The sequence below is a fragment of the Podarcis erhardii genome (assembly GCF_964252035.2).
Source record: "Podarcis erhardii genome assembly, chromosome: 17".
Lineage (NCBI taxonomy): Eukaryota > Metazoa > Chordata > Lepidosauria > Squamata > Lacertidae > Podarcis > Podarcis erhardii.
Window position 1 is genome coordinate 29,381,675 of NC_138515.1, and position 19,435 is coordinate 29,401,109.

Consider the following 19,435-nt stretch of genomic DNA (forward strand, 5'->3'; position numbering starts at 1 on the left):
CCAGTGCAGGTCCCTGTTGCAGGTCTTTGAGAAACCAGAAAGGCAGGTGTGTTTTGGAGAGCTCACAGTGATCAGAACAGTAATCTCAGGGGAGAGGGAGGGGTGCTTCTAGTACAAATTGCTTTCCCATACAGGAAACTCAGTGATTTTGTATGGTTTCGATCCTAAGCCAGGCTGCAACAGGGCTGCCTTAGCTTGGTGATGTGTGTTCCCAGAAAGGTAGATTTGATGGCATGTGTGGCTTGCCCAATGATGTGCAATGTTGTTCCCCGAATACTTTTCTTTTGAAGAGTTGCCAACTGTTAACGGAGAAATCTGAGGGCTCCCTTGGACAAAAAACAAGGACACCAGCCAGGAATACCAGAGCAAAACAGCAGCCAGTAGGCTTGGTCTTTATTGAAGACTGTCACGACAGGACTCCCACCTGCCACAAGGTGGGACAAGATGGAAGCCCAGAACAAAAGAAGACCCCAACTTTTTTTAGTTACTAAACCCCCAAGCTACACCCCTAGAACTACATCACAACTACATCATGACTACATCAGTGACACATCACAAAAAGGAGGGGTTGAGGGAGGAGTTGTGGAGGTAAACTGAGTATCTTGTCACCCGGCTGGTTCCTCCTTTCCCCCTCCCCATGAGTCATTTCCAGAGGACAAAGGGGAGTTGGCAGTTTCCTGCCCCCAGAGGGAAGATCTGATCATTGTCCTTTGTTCCAGTCCATGCTGAATCCACTCCTATATGCAAGTCCTTTGTGACCTGGATGGTCTTCTGTCTGGGACCATCAAGGTTGTCATGCCAACTGGGTAGGGCTCTTGAGTACATGTTGGTACACTTCAAAGATTATGGCCATCCTGTATCAAACCGTCGCCCCTTGATAGTCCTTCCTTCATGTAGCAAAATAAAAGTGAACCGGTGTAAATCCGATGTACGGTTGATTTACTATGATTTTATAACAGAAACGTCACGTATGTGGTGTGTGTGTGTGTGTGTGTGTGTGTGCATCGTGTTTGTACAAACTGAATGATTGGGGGGGGGGCGCTTTCCTGCAACACAACCATCAGGCATTGCTGTTTCCGATTCAGTATGAAGTGCTTTGTGCCACAACACACATCTTTTTGCACCGGAGGATTCTCCTTCCTGCATAATCCCAGCTAGGGGCATGGGATAAATGCATTTTGGTTTCCATTTAAAGGTGAATGCATCAACTTCACACTTTCTGAAACAATCCACGAACCAAGACACCGTTACCCTTTGATAATGCGGTTTTCCAATTAAACAACATTTATAAAATATACATCTGTTAGAGGAAAGGGTGCATTAAAGTGAAGATGTTCCTGAAAATAACATACACAAATGCATTTGATACAGGGAAATAGCTTGCAAAACTGTGTACACGTGTTAAACCTGCATACAAAAATGGGTTTGATAGGAGAAATTTGCAGTAAAATGCCAATGAAATGTGGAGAATGGACTAGAAGAAAGAGAAACTGAAAGAACTGAAACTGGCAGATCCTTGCAGTCCTAACTCCAGCCCCTGATTTGCCTTGATTTCCCTCAAACCAACCAAACCCCACAGGTGTCATAGACTGGCTGAATGTAGTAGAGTGGAGGGAGGCACCAGCTGGGGAACCCCCAGGGGAAGAAGGCTCAGAGCCCAGGGATTGGTGGTGGGATGAAGATGACTGGTCAGAGGGAGAAGACTGGGAGGAGGAGGTGTCAGAAAGTGAAGAGGTAACAGGGTTTAGTGAGCAAGAAGATGCTGGGACAGAGAGCAGTCCAGAATCAGAGCCAGAAGCATGGCAATAGCCAGGGGAGGCAGGGAGGGGCAGGTGCCCCCCAAATCAATAACAATAAATGTTATTTATTTAAAAAGCTATGTATTTTTCATAGCTAACTGAGGTTCTGCCCCCCACAAGAGGCTTGCTCCTCAACAAAAGGCTCCCCCCCCAAAAAAAATCCCATGGGCAGAAGCAGAGGCTGGGGAGGAGGGGGGCTAAGAAGCAGAAATGAGGCAGGCTGCTGAAGAAGCTAGGGGTTTCCCCCCTCCTGGTGTCCCCCCCCCCAGTCTCCCAGACCAGAAGAGGCACAAAGAGGAAGGAACAAAGACAGGTCTGTTGACAGAGTCTCACATTGCTTGGGAAGGACCTGAGAAAGGAGGAGACTTAGGAAACTGTAGGAAGACAGACCTTCAGTCGCCATAATGGCTTCGTAGAGGCAAGATCAACCGGGAAAAGTAGCTGTGCTCACTAGGCTGGCCTCCTGAGCAGGTCTTGTTTCCTTGAATAAAGAGCTAAAAGGTTAAAAAAAAAAGGTAAAGGACTCCTGGATGGTTAAGTCCAGTCAAAGGCGAATATGGGATTGTGGCTCCCATCTCGCTTTCAGGCTGATGGAGCCAGTGTTTGTCCACAGACGGCTTTCTGGGTCATGTGGGCCAGCAGGACTAAACTGCTTCTGGCGCAATGGAACACCGTCATGGAAACCAGAGCATATGGAAACGCCGTTTACCTTCCCGCTGGAGCGGTACCTATTTATCTACTTGCACTGGTGTGCTTTCGAACTGCTAGGTTGGCAGGAGCTGAGACAGAGCATTGGGAGCTCACTCCGGTGCGCAGATTTGAACCACCGACCTTCCAATAGGCAATCCCAAGCGTCTCAGTGGTTTACACCACAGGGCCACATGCACTGATGTGATTTATTGCTGACCTGCTCCTGGCTCCCATTCCTGATGGAAGGCTCTGCCTCTCCACCCAATAATCCATTAGGCTGTGCCTCATGATGGAAAACTCACAAGGATCCACCCCATGACCAGTTCAAACTGTTGCTGTCTCTACCCACTGATCGTCCCACCTCCTCCCCCAGGCTCCTTCACCTCACTGAACTGAAAATTTTAGAATCACAAATTGGCAACTATATTATTTGGACATGAGTGAATTCAGTGACTGAATGATAACAACATTTAGTTCCAAGCAAGTTCTGTGGCTTACCAATTAAGTTATGCTAATTAAAATATCTTCGTTATGTTTACAGATTTTGTTCTGCTTACGATGTCTGAGTTTTCACAGACTTGGAGGAATTATTTGGCAGTCAGAGCTGGCGAGCTCCAGAGGGCGGCAAGATACTGAGTCCCTAAAATGGGCAAAGTAAGAATGGTGGGAACTAAAATTATGGAAGCAGAATAAAGTATGAAAAGTCAACTTCGTTTATACACCTTAACTGGCAAGTTACAGAAGTTGAAAACTCCTATAGTTGGTGGGCCAGGCACATACATAATCACACATCTTTAACACACAAGTGATTTTCCATGGAAACAGAGTCATATACTTTACCAGTAAGTCTACTCATTTCATCTTCTACTTTCTCCATAGATTTTACCCCAATGTTTGTGGAAAACTCTCCAACACCCTTTATCTGTCCTGACTGTGCAGAATGCAAAAAAAGTTCAGCAGAACTAACGCTCATCTTTAATTACACACTGAGTCTTATAGCTATTTGGAGCAACAAACTTCAAAATGCAATTGCGCCCCTGCAAATTCGCAATTATGCAATTGCAAAATGAATGGCTAACCCTTTTGCACCTTAATTATTTATAAACGTATTTCTGTACTGCCTTATCATGGCAGGGGGGCCGGGGAGCAGTGTGTAACAATTTGTAAAAACAGTACCAATAAACATTAAAGTGGCTGGCTGAGATTAAATATTTGCAAGAAGAGTCTTCTTCTCCACAAGGAAATTTTCTCCTCCGCTTTGATCTCGGTGCAACACATCTTGCTGCAGTAGAAGGAGTTGCACACTTAGTACAATATCAAAGCCCTTCATCCCCTCAGTTGGTCAGGTGGGGACCTTGAAGCCTGGACAAAATCCAGCTGCAGCCTGTGGGATGGGGTTTCCCAGTCCTGCTTCATAGGAAAACTTTGATTTGGCTGGTATTGCACAGTCCACTTTTAATCTCACTTTAATTACAGAGCTGTCAAATGCCTGGCTTAATCTGGTTCTCACTGAGGTAAGCCTTGGGGGTGTTTTGCCTCTGCCTGCAGCTTCATCAGTCAAGAGCAAGGACCAGGCATGTCATGCCAGCTGAACCAAGCACATTCTGTTATACTTGCAAAAGTTACATAAATATCCCTTTGCTTCAAAGCACCCTCTCTTCTACGGTTCAAAGTTTGCCCCCAGTCCTGGTATTTGATAAGCTCTTTACTTGAATTCAGAAAATTGCTGAGACTCTTTGTTCGGATGGTACATGATTGTGAGTACAGTGGTACCTTGGTTGTCAAACTTAATCCGTTCCGGGAGTCCGTTCGACTCCCAGAAGTGTTCGAAAACCAAGGCGTGGTTTCTGATTGGCTGGAGGAGCTTCCTGCACTCAACTGGAAGCCACATCGGACGTTCAGCTTCTAAAGAACATTCGAAAACCAGAACACTTACTTCCAGGTTTTTGGCGTTTGGGAACCAAAACATATGTGTACCAAGGCGTTTGAGAACCAAGGTACAACTGTATTTCTGCCTGAATTTCTACAACTGGTGTAGAAGCAGCAGGATGGTGGGGGGGACGGCCCTTGCCTGCTGTGCCCTATACCATCCCCGAATTTGTGGGGATGGGGCACTAGGCACAAAGCCCTCCTGTGGGATTTCGGCAGTCCTGGACGACGTCCCTGATTCGCGCCACTAGCTGCAAGAACATCAAAAGAAACAATTTGGACGAGGCGAATTGCACATACTTCAAGGAAGGAGGGGGAGTAAAGACTGCTGACAGAAGAGATCTCTGATAAAACAAGATAAGAATAAACATGAGAAGATACGTCAAGATACGGTACGGCAAATGACTGATGGGGGAGGGGAAAAAACTTTCCTTTCTTTTTCTATGTGATTAAACAAGAATCCCCTCCCCTGAGTCAGAAATGTCGTTATAAGGACTTAAACTGTGGATTTAAGGCTGTGTGGAGATAAGCTTTTGAACCAAAGCATGTTTCAAGACGAATCTGGAAGGTATAAGAACTTTGGAATGACGCAGTTAAAAATGCCGTCGCCATTTTGGGAAGCTCTGTCGGAGGTCTTGAGTCTGGGAGGAGAAAGAGAGAAACAAAGCTGTTTATATATTGTGGATTAAACTCCTCAGTGGGACTTAAGAGCGACAGCTTCGTAAAATTATGATGGAAAGAGCGATGTTATCTATGAAGGAGATGATATATGGAAACCATCTGGATTTGAGGATTGGAAGAACGGAATTCACACAGGATTATTATATTGGTGTTTATTGGCTTAAGGAGACTATCAGAAGAGATCATAAAGAAAAAAGAGAAAATATATGAACAAGATATGATGTGGAAACAGCAAGATAAGACTGGATAGAATTATGAACCCTGTTTGAACTGATTTGGACTGATTTGGACATTAACGCAGTAGCAAGAAGATGATCAGAATCCCCCTTCGGATCTTGAAGTATGGGTCCCCCCAACAAAATTCAAAATTTGGCTTTGTAATTCAGAATTTATGTGATGTGATTTAATTTGATGTGATTGGCCAGTTAATAAAAATTATTTTTTTTAAAAAAAAGAATCTCCCTTTTCCTTCCCTTAAAGAAAAGGCCTTGCCAAGCCACTGGGGTGCAAAGCTGTGCACTGGCAACACCTCCTTATGCCAGGACTCTTGGCAAGATTGGGGTATTTGCAAAGCTTTGCTGCTGGTCTCTCTCCACCCCTAGGGGCAAGGGGGCCCCAACAAGTAATGCTGTGTTCTTTTGCTGCTGCGAAAGCCTCCCTTACCTGGATTACTGCAGCTTCTGTACTTACGCAGGAAGAACCAGATGCACAAATATAGGATGAGGGACACCTGGTTTCTACCAGTATGTGTGAAAAGGATCTAGGGGTCTTGGTGGACCAGAAGCTTAACGTGAGTCAACAGTGTGATGCAGCAGCAAAAAAAGCTAATGCTGTTCTAGGGTGCATCAACAGAAGCGTATAGATCAAGGGAAGTAATAGTACCACTCTATTTTGCCTTGGTCAGACCACAGTTGGAATACTGTGTCCAGTTCGGGGTGCCACAATTTAAGAAGGATGTTGCCAAGCCGGAACGCGTGCAGAGGAGGGCAACCAAGATGATCAAGAATCTGGAAACCAAGCCTTATGAGGAACTGTTGAAGGAGCTGGATATGTTTAGCCTGGAAAAGAGGAGGCTGAGAGGAGATATTGATCGCCGTCTTCAAATACCTCAAGGGTTGTCACATGGAAGAGGAAACAAGTTTGTTTTCTCCTGCTCTGGAGGGCAGGACTCAAACCAATGGCTTCAAATTTGCAACCACATTATTGAAATCTGGTTATTGTCACAGAAAAATATGAACCACCCTGAGATCTAGGGGTATTGGGTGGTCTACTACTACTACTACTAATATACTTCCGCTTGCAAAAGTTCCTACTGATCTTATAGAAGAGGTACTGCATGCAGGATTCCATGGACATAACTTCTGACAAGGATCACTGTCTGATTATGCCACAAATAACCAAAAACGTTCTTTTATCTGCCACTAATATGCTCTGATTTACTTCTTGGATCCAGATCTCCGTGTCTCTGCCAAACCTAATAGATTTCAAGTCATTAAGTGAGATATTTAAGTGGCTGGCAATAATCCTAATTATTTTCTGCTCAGTTGCATAGTAGAAAAACTTCTTCTTTACAGCCAAGACTTTGTTCCATATGTTCTCATTTGGAGGTCCACAGGTGACAGTTCCTGACATTGGCAAACATTATGTGCAACTAGACAAACAAAGTTCTTCTTGTTTGTGCAGACTGCTCCCCGGCTCTTGCGTCATTGACCATGTTCCTCTAAACCGCTTTATCTCCTGCTCTGTGTAAGAGTCTCATACTTATTCCTAGGGCCGCAAGCTATAATTGGCTTTACTGATAAATTTACTGGATGCTTTAATCAAACAATGGCAAATCTTATCTGATTGGGCCGAGACTTAATGGACCCATTTTTAACTGCCTTTGGCTATATGTTTCTAAGTGCCCTATTTTAACAGGGAAAGAACAGGGAAATATTAAAGATGGCTTTTCCTACTAATAAGTATCTTTTTCTTTACCTTCTTTATTAAAGTTTGGTGGGGTTTTAAAAAATGAATAACATTATAGAAATATTTTTTGATAAAGTAACTTTCGGCGTATTCGTCACATTTCTCCAGTTCCTAGAACAGCCACGAACTGAACTTTTGGCACATTTTATTTGAATGTCATCAGCTAGTTACATGGAGGAATAAAATAAACGTGTGCGTGCGCGCGCGCGCGCATAATCGATCACACAATGCCCATGGCAATGCCCCTCACATACTTTATTGGGGGACCCAAAGGCCCTCAGCCCCTAGGAGTTGGCTCCTACGGCCGATTAATAGTTCATAGGTTAATCAACCAACAATTCTTTAACTGGCTAACAGTGCTATGCATTCCAGAAGCCATTTGGCATATCTTGTGCAGTAGATACAGCAACATACTGAAGGCCGCAGGCTGGGAATCTGTATGTGACCACAGCTTCCCACTGAATTTGCATGCAGTAAAACCAACGAGAATGTTGTCGCTTTTTGCTGCATGTGGAGCTGCCCTCAAAGACTGTTCCAAAGCTGTATTTCAGGCAGAATGTTACTGCTTGCCTCTTCATGGGTGTAGTGAGTAGTGCAGGAGTTGATACCTGGAATTTTGGATTCAAATCTGTATGCTGATTCTTACTTTTAAAGCCTTAGGCTTGCTACTAAACATGATAGAGAAATGAAGCCTTCCTCTTCAAAGTCTCTGTCTAACGGGCCAAGGATGCTGGCTCCATGTTTGGGTTTGAAAGATGCCCAGAAACCTCTGGCTGGCCACAGTTGGAAAGAATGCTGAGTTATAGAGGGACCTGTGGTCTTACTGAGGATGAAAGTTCCTGTGTTTAGGCAGGCTCCCAAAAGACCATTCAGTGTCATGGAAACCTTTGAAGAGGGAAAAATGTGCTCAGCTTTGCTTACTAAATATGTATGGCTCGCTTTGTTACAGTAGGTAATACACAGCTGAGGCCCATATAGCCATCTTCTGGCACTTGGTTTTATCCTCAAAATCTTAAGTACTTGCTATATTGGTGGTCAGGATTGAAGTAATTCCCCCTCTCAGGACAAAATTGCGGGATATTGTGGGAAAGTTCTGTTCTTCCCCTTCAGCAATGCAGTAGTGGCACAGGCCACAGGCCGGCAGCCCATTTTCAAAATGAATTCTTTGCTCATCTAGCAGCACTTCTGGAGAAGGAAGTCCTGGCTTCTGCTGCCTGGGCCCGTGGTTCAGTATAATCTGAAAAACATGGTCCTTACAAACAGGAGATCCCATACCCTTAGTGCTAGGGCCTGAATAGCTCTTCTGATGCATTTTTGCTTTAGAATTCTATCAACGTTACCATTAACCATATGAGAGATGTTTTCGTATAACTCATCCTTTTCAGTGCTCTCCCATGCTGCTGGTTTATAGCCAGAGCTGCACATATGCCCACAATTCTGTACAAGTCCTGAAAAAGTTGATACTTGATTTCACTTGCAAAGAATAATCATTTTTTAAAAGTTAAGGCAGGTTTCTAGTCCTAGGGGGTGCAAAGCATGTAGGCAATGTGGCGTGAAATATTCTGAAGGTGGAGGTTGCAATAATAAGGGCTGCATAGGCACAGTGGCAGAGGAAGAGGAGTGTGGGGGGAGCGCACCGCCCCCGGCAGCATGATCCTGGTGGGGTGCCATCGCGGCTGTCCCCCCACCCACGATGGGCGCCATGCCCCCGCAGGTGGCGCTCCACACCCCCAGGACGCGCGCCAGCCCCGCCCCCATCTGCTCTCCGCCACTGCATAGGCACCCCATATTTAAAGCACTTTAAATCTCATTACTTCCCTCCTAAAAAGAGTAATTCTGGGAACTGCAGTCTACACTTCACAGAGCTACAATTGCCAGCACCCTTAAGGAACTCTCGTTCTCACGAAACCTTGTGGGGAGGAAGTACGGTGCTTTAAATGTGTATTGCGTATGAAGTCAAGATTTCCGGAGGCCAGGAGCTCCATTCAAGTACACAACAAAGCAGGCCTAGTTAATTAATGTTAGGAACCTGGAGCTGAACAGTTATCAGAGCTGGGTGATCAAAAGTTATAAACCCACAGAAGGCACAGGTGAAGCATTTGAACACCCACAGAGGAGAGGAGCCACCAACCTTCTCAGACCCAGGGACACCTGAACAGATTTTTCTCAAGGGAATGTGGCCCATGACTTCAGCTAAACATTAGGAAGTTCTGTAAGAGCTATTAGGGCAGTGGAACGGACTCCCTTGGGACGTTGGGGACTCTCCTTCCTTGGAGGTTTTTAAGCAGAGGTTGCATGGTCAGCGGTCATGGACAATCTGGTTGAGATTCCTGCACGGCAGAGAGTTGGACTAGATAACCCTTCCAAGTCTATGATTCTATGAGAGGAGAGAGGTTAGAGAGTGGAAGAGAGAGTTGACCATCCTTTGTGGACCATCTTACTATACCAGATAGACACGGGTGGCGCTGTGGTCTAAACCACCGAGCCTCTTGGGCTTGCCGATCAGAAGGTTAGCGGTTCGAATCCCCCTGACAAGAGTGAGCTCCCGTTGCTCTGTCCCAGCTCCTGCCGACCTAGCAGTTTGAAAGCACACCAGTGCAAGTAGATAATTAAGTATCGCTGTGGCGGGAAGGTAAACTGCACTTCCATGCGCTCTGGTTTCCATCATGGTGTTCCGTGTGCCAGAAGCGGTTTAGTCATGCTGGCCGCATGACCCTGAAAGCTGTCTGTGGACAAACACCAGCTCCCTTGGCCTGAAAAGCGAAATGAGCGCTGCAACTCCCTAGTCGCCTTTGACTGGACTTAACTGTCCAGGGGCCCTTTACATTTTTACTTTTTACCAGAAAGAATCAACAAGCAATGGTCTCACCGCACACTAATTTTTGGCCATTTTCATCTCAAAAAATTAAAGAGTTGGCCTTTGAACATGTTAAATCTTCTCTTACCTCTAAAAAAATAATCCAAAATGGTGCCCCAACGCTGCGGAGGGAAAGGAGCTGCAACATGGACTCCTCAACACATGACCACGGACCTCTGCAGGTGGTGACAGAAAGTCACACTGCAATGGCAACAAGAGTTTTCCTTAATTTCAATTCATTAAATCTAGCACGTGGGGGGGGCACTTTATCTAATTATGTAATTCAGTATTTGAACTATTAGTATTAATAATTGTACAATAAACTGATGTTGTTATAATGAGGCTATTATTGGATTGCAACTGAAACCTAATAAAAAAAATATTATTTCAATAGTTTCTCTTAATTTCGGTAGAGGGCTTAATTTAAAGGGGAACTGCTAATCCTGGAATGGCAAGCACTGGTTTCCCAACGGAGATTCACTTCTGAGTAACAATGCCTGACAATGGCCCCATGTCCTCTGAAGCTCCATAATTTTAAAAACAAGTTTAGGTTTTAACATATGTGGATTGGGAGCTAAAGAAAAACCACCAAAGGATTGAAAATATAAGAGCAGAAACATTCCGTCGAATTAAAAACACCAACTGTTATTGTTTACAATGTCTTTAATGTAGTTTCTTGCAAAAAAATAAGTCACCAAGCCACAGCAATGCTAATTTATCAAATGCTGCTCTGTGGAGCAATTCCTCCCCCTGCCACGCGCCCCCCCCCCGCTATGAACATATTTTAAAGGCACTTTTGTCAAAACCGTTGAAGTTGAGAGCGCTAAAACGTATTCTCAGGTAATTCAATGTGGTTTCTATGACACCCCCTGATCTTCACACAAATAGACAAAAACACACAGCAAAGCTATTTATGATGTGCAACTTAGAATCATAGAATCATAGAATCATAGAGTTGGAAGAGACCACAAGGGCCATCGAGTCCAACCCCCTGCCAAGCAGGAAACTTAAAAGTTGCTTGCATAGTACGAATGTGCCCACTCCCCCTAACGACATCCTGGACCAGATTTGGAGAGGGTTTTTTAATGCCTTCCAAAGTCCAGTGAAGCCATAGAGAGATGGCAATTTATTCTGAGAGTTAAAGGCAGTGTGAAAGGGGTGTGCTCATGCTCTGCCCAATTTTACCATGGTTTAATTTTTTTTGGTGTTTGTGCCTCTATCACCCCCCAAACCCCCAAAAAACTGACCTGAGCAGGTAGAACAGTGGGACAAAAAGAATATGTGCATCCGCTGTGGGAAGCGAAGTGTTCCGCAAACAATATGCTTTAGTTTCCCACCACACGTATCCTGTGAGAACAGGATACTGCACTAGATGAACCACTGGCCTGATCCAGCACGATCCTTCTTATGTGCTTAATATTTAAGTCTCTTAAAAACTATTGTGTCTCCAGCTTGCAATATGTAACCTACATACCGGATTTCTGAGGAAGAAAGACTAGAAATTTCCAGAAAGAGCAATTTTATTTCTGGAGGGTGGGTATCCCAGTAGCTCTCGCAGAGCTAAAAGACTGGTTATTTCAACAACAGGCACAGGTTGGTTGTTGGTTTTTTTAGTTTCCTTAACTACTGGATACATTAAAATAATAGGGAGGCACTATTCTCCATAACTGTTCTTTAAAAAAACAACCCACCATACTGAAGCATACAGCTGGGTTCCAAGGGCTGTTCACATATTACTTGGAAAGTGAATTATTTCTTCCTCATAAACTATACCACATTCACACCATACATTTAAAATAGTATCATACCTTTTTAATAGACATGGACTGGGAACTGTAGCTTTGTCAAGGGTGCTGGCCTCACAGAGCTAGTTTCCCTAAACCCTTGAACTACAGTCAGCCTGGATAGTTCAGTTTGGTTAGAGCGTGGTTCTGATGACGCAAAGGTTGCAGGTTCAATCCCCATATGGGAGAGCTGGGGGTTGGACAAAATTATCCTCGGAGTCCCTTTCAACTCTCTACAATTCTCTGATACAGTTCTTGGGGTTCTCCCCGTCTGTTCCAAGTAGTATAATGGTGCTTTGAATGTATGGTGCGGATGCAAATGTCTTGGGTACATATGGGTGCACTGACCCACCACTGCAAGGGAAAAGTATGTCTAAGCTAGACTGTGGTGCTAGTGTGTGCATTCAATACTCTTGCTTCCCTAACTGACCCCAGCCCACTCATTTCTTCTGGGGCTGCTTGCTATCAGGGTTCAGGGAAAAGCTCCATGCAAATATACAGCACAGTATGGATTCCTCCCCAAATACTTAGGTGAAAGGGTTGTAGAACAACCCAAGTCAATTACTATAGCAAGATGTATACCCACTCACTATAAGAAATACCTGAACAGACCCATTGGTTCAAAATGCACCTAACATTTGATTGACTTAAAAAAATAATAATCCCTGGTTACTTCTCAATTAAGGCACATTCCAGAGTGTTTGCAGTCAACTCCAAACACAAGTGAGCATATTTAAAACGAGAGGAAGACATACACTTCCAATTACAGATATATAGTTGTTCTGCCCTCTTCCCACACACCCAATAGTAAAAGGCTAAGCATTTGGCTCAGTATGTTGAAATAAATAAAGAAGTTAAACCCAACATGCAGGCATGAATGACACACACACATTACCAGCTAAATAAAAAAGGGCTCAATTCTTTGTATTCCTCCCTCCCCCCTAATTATCCAATTAGAATAAGTCAAAACCTCTTCAAGTTAGGAAACTCAGGACCTGTTTGAACAACATTCTCCACAGAACAGGGTTGTACCCTCCTTTCCTCAACTCTTCTCATTGTGAAGAGAAATTAGTGACTACACATGAGATCCCCTCAGAGATATTTAATCTTTAAAAAAGATTTATGGTTGCTGTTCCTCACATGGCTGAATAGCCTCAGTGCAAGAGGGAGAAGCGTGGTGGATGACTGCAGAACAAAGGATCTGTCTCCAAGCACAGGCAAGTTGGCTTTGCAGAAGAGAATTCCACCAGCATATTTTCTTCCCCCAGCAGCAGAACTTATAGTGAAAGCAGCAGATCTCCATCTCAGTTTGTCTAGGACTAGACGATTTGTGGGTAGCTTTCCTTTGGCAACACAGCTGAGGAAGTGGAGTGGAAAAGTCCAAAGGTTACAAGAGGGCAAGAAAGCAGGTTAAGTGCCCCATCCTTTTAAAACTAGGTTAGACGTGAGGAACAGTGAGTATTCCAGCTGCGACTGCTGCTGTCGCCCGAGGAGATTGCTGAGGAACGTGGAAACCGTTTGGCAGTTCAGAATTATACTTCATGCATCTGATGAAGCTCTCCACAAGAAGCTTATTGGCATAATAAAATTTGTTGTTCTTTATAAGGTTTCGCAAGTCTCTGCCTTGTTTATGCTCCTATATACAAGGCATAAAATGAGGTGAATTGACTTATGTGCCTCCACAGAAATAGGAGGCTGTGCAGCAGAAAGCTAAAGTTAAAGCCCATCCTCATTCATTTATGGAGTCCTAAGAAGGTCCTGTGAATGGTTTTGAGCACGCCTGATGCTATAAACACAGATTCTGACATTCTGGAAGAAGTATCTAGTTCCCTCCCAGCTCTATGAGCCTATGATTCTAAATTTTGTAACCTAACAGCACTGCAATCATGTCACCTCTCCACACAGACAGTACAGAGAGGGCAGGGAGAAAACACAACATCCAAACAGGACCTGAGTTTCAAAGGCATCCAGACGGATATTTTGAGAATTCACAAAAATATTTTAGGAGATGTCTTTATCTCCTCAAGCAATATACTAAAAAGGCCACTTTTTTAAGGAGCACACCAACATCACAAGGATGGTTTATACAAATCAAAGTGCACAAACCCCCTTTTTAGTCTGGTTTAAATGTGACTTTGCCTGCAGCTTGTATTGATGGTGTTAACACGCTATTAGGTTTTATATACAACCCCCTGCAAACTTTTCAATAACATGTTGCAAAAATAAAAACAGTGAATTTCACGTTTTAACATACAACACTGCAAGAAAAAATATTTTTTTGTTTGACATTTATACAATATTTAGTCCTTAGAATAGTAAACGTATCTGACAAAATATATTTTTTTTAAAAAAGAGACTACCTTATGAACCCAGAATTACAGACCTTTTGCCATTCCTCAGTGAGAAACAGATTGCATTGTAACAGTAAAAAAGGAATATGAAATTCAGCATACACGCATAAGGCAATCAAGAAATGGTACTTATGCAAGTCATTCCAAACCCCCCAATGTCAAGGGCTTACAGGCATCATTGACAATGACGCTTTGTAGGCCCACTGACCTCAAGTGAGGGAGTTACATCACAAGTCAATGGTTCATCCACTGCTACAGAATACAGAGGCAGCCTAGGCCCAAGCTGCATAGTGCAGCCAACCCCCAACCCCCCCGGAAGAGTGGCAAATTCCTACTCACTGCTTAATAAGGTGCTTTCATATAGAGTTTCTGTTTATTTAGTGAACCCCAGGTCCTTAGTCTATCTACTGCTGCGCCTTCCCTGAAATCCTGCCTATTCGCATAGGTGCCGCTGCCTTGCAAATGGAAATGGGCTTCGTTGGCTTACGAAATCTTTGGCTGTGCTGTACACACTGCTACGTTGCGTGCTTCTAGAGGCAAGCCCATCCCGCAAACTGGGAAGCACAGTGAATGTTGCCTGACCTTCCAAGACACAAGGCAGTGCTCCTCAGGCTTTGTGAAGCACTGCCTTGAGCAATACCTGGCCCATTCATTCAAGTGTGGCAGTAGTTTGCCAGTGATCAAGAGGCTGAGTGTGCTCACAAGAGGAATGCTAACAAGACACAGATGGACTGACTCAGGTAAGCAAGTGGATTTTTAACAGGGCAAAATGCACGCGGAATGCTTTTTGTATGTCCATGGGCCACATCTCATGTTTGGCCCCAAGTCTCAGGCTTGCATTCTGCCCCTCTACCTCTTTCCCTCACCGCAGGGAGAAAGCATTGCATGATCTCTGTATTTGAACTTGCAATCTCTCTAACCGTTTAGTTTGCCCCAAGACAGAAGGAGGACTTCAAGTTCAACTTCAAGGAGGCTAGAAAGATCCATTTGGATTCAAACAAATACTGTGCAGTCCAGTTCGCTGTGCTTTTTCCCTGTGGTGGACAGAAACCCACGTCAAACAGATAACTGGGTTGAGAACTTTGCTCTCAGAGTCAGAGCCTAAATATTTTTGTCACGCAAAGACAATTTTCAGGAAAAAGAGACCCAAAGATACTAAAATTCCCTCTGCCAGCAGAACAGAATCAAAGCTCCCCCCCTTTTGATAATCCTATTTCTCTTCCCTCTTTTTTCTTTTTAGGTGTTTCAATACCTATGAAGACAAGAACAATCCTGTCTGCAAGAATGGGGAGCTGTATCAAAAGAGGTAAACTCAAAAGCAATTTTAGCAGCATTTTCCAGTCCTTTATACGGTAACCACAAGCACTGATTTTTCATAAACATTACCCAATTTTAAAATTGAATGGGGGGGAAATGGCCCATAATTGCATAATACACCATCCATTTTAAAGCAGAAGTATTTCCCAAGTTTGTGCTACTGCTATTTATAGTGGAGAACATTGCCGTAAGCAATGGGCACCGTCCACGATGCAACTCTCTTGCGCAAGCCCCACTGAGGCACAGAGGAACCACATGAATGGATGGATGGTGCCTTCGGGCAGCTTGCAGACCTTCTTATGGGGCTAGCACAGCAAAACTTCCCAGTGGATTTTGCCCACATGTCACTACTATTCCCTGAAAAATTTGACATATTTACGAACTCCTACAAACAGTTCTAAACTTTAAAAGAGAGACACACATAGCAAGAGTTTTGAGATTAAAATTCTTAATTGTCCATCCAACTGAAAGGCCTCAGAATGGCAAAATAAGGCATCCTTTTTTTCCATGTTGATTGTAATAAAACAGCAGGGATAAAATTCTGATAGGATGAGCAGCCCCTATTTAGGGTTCTCCAAGTCTTCTGTTGCACCTCTGGCATGCTAGCTTTTTGGTGATCCTATATCCACTGTGATTTTTGTATACAATGGGAATTTCTCAGTTCTTTCTACTGTGTATTTCAGAGTGTTTAAGCCATCAGAGTTCATCGTCTCCTTTGTGTGAGCAATTTTGTTGAACCTGCAAGAACAAGAGAGATTCACTGTTGGGAAATCTCGATTTGCAAATAGAACCTTCTTTTGCCTCCTCGAAAGGGTATTCGGGCTAATATGAAGAGAACAAAATATTTTATGTCCCAAATGCTCAAACCTAACACAAACATTTGTGCTGATATCACACAGAAATCTAGGAGATGATATATTATTGAACCAGCTAATAGTTTCAAGATGCGGCGCAAGCTTTCAAGTTTCACAAGGAAGAGTTAGGACTCAGGGATGGAAAGGGGCATAAAACAATCTCTTGCTTTTCCATTTGGCTTAGAGCCGAGAAGCCAGAGTAAACACGATGGTAGGGAGCAGACTTTTCCACCCGTGTGCCTGCTTCATTCACATCTAAAAGAGGAGTAGTAGTTTCGCTTTCTTACATAAAATGTGTGTGCAGGTGGACAACAGAACCATCACCCCCAATTACTTCCTTGTGAATTATCACTTCAAGCATCTTTCTCTCCCAAGCTCAGCTCTGATGCTGAGGTGGAGCTGGGCTAGAGAGGAAAATATTCGAACTGCTGAGCAGAGGAAGATGGAGAATGGCAGGGTTATGTACCCCTCACCTGTACATTCTTTCCGTTGTAAAAAGACAGCCCCCCACCTTGCTCCCCCCAACAACCAATTCTAAATATGAGCAGGCCATACAAGTCTCTCCACTGTTAGATATTTAAATCAAAGAAATGGAGAGCCAGCAAAATGTGGACGTGTTGTATCCAATGGTGTCCTTCATGCTGACGGAAAGCTCCTTTCGCCCAGTCGTGGCTACCATTTTCAGAAATCAAGGTAGGCAATTTTTATTTTTATGCGAATTCCTGCCCCCTGTGAGCCTCCAAGGTCTGCTTTGAAGGCACTTCCTGAACAGTGGGGGAGCTTGCAAGGGGGGGGGGGAATTGGAGGAAATCACCTCCCACTTTAGGAAGCCTTGCTAGATCATAAAGCCCACTAGCAGCATGAGAGAGACCACCGGCTGCCACCCAGTACCACCGTTTGAAGATGTTTGTACAGAACGCAATGAAGAAGGACCTACCTCTGTGGGTTGGGCTCATTTTTGTTGTCTCTCGAATGGCGAATCATCCGGCATTTCCCAATTGCAGCATCGGGACGGGAGATTCTCATGCCTTTGAAAACAATCCTGCAAAAGGCACATAAGTAGAGAGGCTGTTGTTATATAAAAGCATAGCCATGCTTTAAACCAGGGATGGGATGGGAAGCCTGTGGTCCTCCAGGTGTTGTTGAAGACCCCTGGTATAGCCAGTATGGCTAGAGTCAAGAGTACTATAAAGTCCAACATCATATGGGGAGCCAGTTTCCTTATCCCTGCTTTAGAGATGCCCATGGAACAAAACATAACAGTCGAGCTGAAAGTAGTTTATCAAATGAAAGTGAAATAACATTATCACTTATTGTGCTATCGCACACGTATCTCTTTTTTTCCCCTTATTCTTTTTTATTAGTTATTTCCAAAAAAAACACAAGGTAACACACAAATACAAAGAAAATACACAGAAAAGAAAAATTAAAAATAATAAACAACAATTATCATTTCCATATCATCCATATAACATAGTCGTCTCTTACGGGACTTCCTTCAGCCTGTCCGTAAATCATTCGAAGCAATAAATAAAATTACACGTTTCATTACTTATATTGTCATTATACCGATTCCTAATTCCTGTTTGCTTTGCACAATAACTCTTAGTCTTTCACAGTGCGTCTCTAAATCCCTTTAGCGTTATTTGCCCTTCACTAATACATTCCAGATAATCTACATACTTTTCCCAATCTTTGGTGAACACTTGGTCTCTTATGTATCTAACTTTTCCTGTTAATCTATCCAACTCTGCGTAATCCGACAACTTAGATCTCCACTCCTCCACCGTTGGGGTTTCCCGTAGTTTCCACTTCTGGGCTAATACTACCCTTGCTGCCGTAACCGCATAGTATACCAATCTGCGATCTTCCTTTTTTATCTCTTGTCCTAATATCCCTAGAAGAAAGATTTCTGGTTTCTTTATGAACGTGTACTTTAATATCTTCTTCAATTCAGTGTGTACTTTCTCCCAAAATTGTTTCACCCTTCTGCACTCCCACCACATATGGTAGAAGGAGCCCTCTATGTCCTTACATCTCCAGCACTTATTATCCACCTTATACATTTTTGATAATTTCATGGGTGTCAAGTACCACCTATAAAACATCTTCATGACGTTTTCCCTTATCGAAGTACACGCCGTAAAGTTTACCCCCTCCTTCCAAAGTTTCTCCCAATCCTCAAACTGTATACTATGACCTATATCCCTTGACCAATGGATCATCACCGATTTGACTTCCTCGTCGCCTAAATTCCAGTCCAACAGCATCCTATATATCTTAGATATAATTTTCACTTTATTATTTATTATTTCTGTCTGGAATTTTGAGTCTTTATCTGCATAACCTCTTTCTTTGATATCTTTACTAAACATCTGATTCACCTGATGGTGATGTAGCCAATTGTAAACATGTTCCTTTGTTTGCTCATACGGTTTTAGCTTCCATTTCCCTTCAACCTTAGTTAGTAGCTGATCATAAGTTGCCCAATTGCTTCTCATATTAGTGGTTTTTATACTCATTACTTCGAGAGGTGAAAGCCAATGTGGTGTTTTCGGCTCTAACAGATTTTGATATCTTTCCCAAACTTCGATTAGCGGCCCTCTAAAAATGTGATTTGCAAACCCCTTGTGCACTTTCCTTTTGTTCTTCCATAAATACGCGTGCCACCCGAATCTATTATCGAAGCCCTCTAAGTCGAGCAGCTCCGTATTCACCAATTTTACCCATTCTTTTATCCAACATAAGCATGATGCCTCATAGTACAGTTTCAGATCCGGCAGGGCAAAGCCCCCTCTTTCCTTTACGTCTGTCAGTAATTTTTTTTTTTTTAATATATTTTATTAAGGGTTTTCTTGTTTTACAGTGTAAGTGTAATGCCTCGTGTCTTTTTTTTCCCCCGTGTAACATTTTTACAAATCCATTTCATTTGTTGAGGCATTAGGGGGAGAAGAAAAAAGAAAAGAAAAAAAAAAGAAGAAAGGAGGGTGGAAGGAGGGGAGATGGATGGGGGTGGGGTGGGGTAGCGGTGTTTCTATTATGCTTAATGTATGTAGTTTGGTGTCAGCGTGCTTGTGTTGTTCACTTGTGTTCCTTTGGTGGTGAGAGAGGTTGGGGTTGGCCTAGGATGTGATTGTTTGTTTGTGATTGGCTGTGGTGATCTTTGTTTTCGTGTGTGAGTGAGGTGGGTGGGTGTTTTGGATCA

The 19,435-nt window shown here is 43.5% G+C and overlaps 1 protein-coding gene across 1 annotated transcript in view; it reads right to left on the reverse strand.

Annotated features, from left to right (window-relative positions):
- Positions 1 to 15,258: 15,258 nt before the first annotated feature.
- B4GALT1 (beta-1,4-galactosyltransferase 1) overlaps positions 15,259 to 19,435 on the reverse strand; it is a 50,476-nt gene continuing 46,299 nt past the window's right edge. The window contains exons 5-6 of the mRNA XM_081845630.1: positions 17,168 to 17,272; positions 15,259 to 16,114 (exon numbers count right to left, since the gene is read on the reverse strand). Of these exons, the coding sequence (XP_081701756.1) occupies positions 15,979 to 16,114; positions 17,168 to 17,272 (241 nt within the window). The 3' untranslated portion in view covers positions 15,259 to 15,978. The remainder of the gene's footprint in view (positions 16,115 to 17,167; positions 17,273 to 19,435) is intronic.